The sequence below is a fragment of the Eurytemora carolleeae genome, unplaced genomic scaffold (genome assembly GCF_000591075.1).
Source record: "Eurytemora carolleeae unplaced genomic scaffold, Eaff_2.0 scaffold2178, whole genome shotgun sequence".
Lineage (NCBI taxonomy): Eukaryota > Metazoa > Arthropoda > Copepoda > Calanoida > Temoridae > Eurytemora > Eurytemora carolleeae.
The window spans coordinates 23,397-24,446 of NW_019402096.1; the positions used below are offsets into that span (position 1 = coordinate 23,397).

The 1,050-nt window shown below is 32.9% G+C and overlaps 1 protein-coding gene across 1 annotated transcript in view; it reads right to left on the reverse strand.

The window, feature by feature from the left end:
• Window positions 1-658, reverse strand: part of LOC111717819 (toll-like receptor 6) — a gene marked incomplete at both ends in the record, with an annotated part of 21,336 nt that extends 20,678 nt beyond the window's left edge. The window contains 1 exon segment of the mRNA XM_023493266.1: window positions 545-658. Within this exon segment, the coding sequence (XP_023349034.1) occupies window positions 545-658 (114 nt within the window).
• Between the last annotated feature and the right edge of the window lie 392 nt (window positions 659-1,050).

The following is a 1,050-nucleotide window of genomic DNA, read 5'->3' on the forward strand; positions in this document are numbered from 1 at the left end:
AAGGATAACTGAATCCCTCCAGTGGAATTATAAACCCCCAGGAAGGATATCTGAATCCCTCCAGTGGAATTATTAACCCCCAGAAAGGATATCTGAATCCCTCCAATGGAATTATAAACCCCTTGGAAGATATCTGAATCCATCCAGTGGAATTATAAACCCCTAGGAAGGATAACTGAATTCCTCCAGTGGAATTATAACCCGCCAGGAAGGACATCTGAATCCCTCCAGTTGAATGTAAATCACCCTGCGTAAAGTTTTGAATTGTAAAAAGCATTTTTTCAAACCCCTCCAGTGAAAAAATTTCCCTCCGGTGGTCTCCAGTGGAGTCAAAATCTTACTACGAACTTCCGTGACTCTTGATATTTCAACTATAAATTATATTCGATCAAACAGTCTAAGTTTAAAATATCAAAGTTTCACACCTTCAGGTTGCCATGATATTGGTATTAGAATAATAGAGTTTATTACAAAAAAGTGGAAGACGACAATCATACCAATGTGTTCTGGTGACCACTATATCCGGGATAAGACTGAAGTATACCTGGCTAAGCTGGTTTGAACTAAGATCTAGAAGAAGAAGATTGGTCAGCGGTTCTAGGGTCAGGTTTCCTATCTCTTCCAATCCATTTCCGGTCAACACAAGGTGACTCAGCTCCTAGATAGACAGATAGATAGATAGATAGATATATATATATAGATAGATAGATAGACAGATAGATAGATAGATAGACAGATAGATAGATTGATAAATAGATAGATAGATATATAGATAGATAGATAGATAGATAGATAGATAGATAGATAGATAGATAGATAGATAGATAGATAGATAGATAGATAGATAGATAGATAGATAGATAGATAGATAGATAGATAGATAGATAGATAGATAGATAGATAGATAGATAGATACATAGATAAATAGATAAATAGATAGATAGCTAGATAAATAAATAGATAAATAGATAAATAGATAGATAGATAGATAAATAAATAGATAAATAGATAAATAAATAAACAGATAGATTTTTAGTATTTTTTTTTATA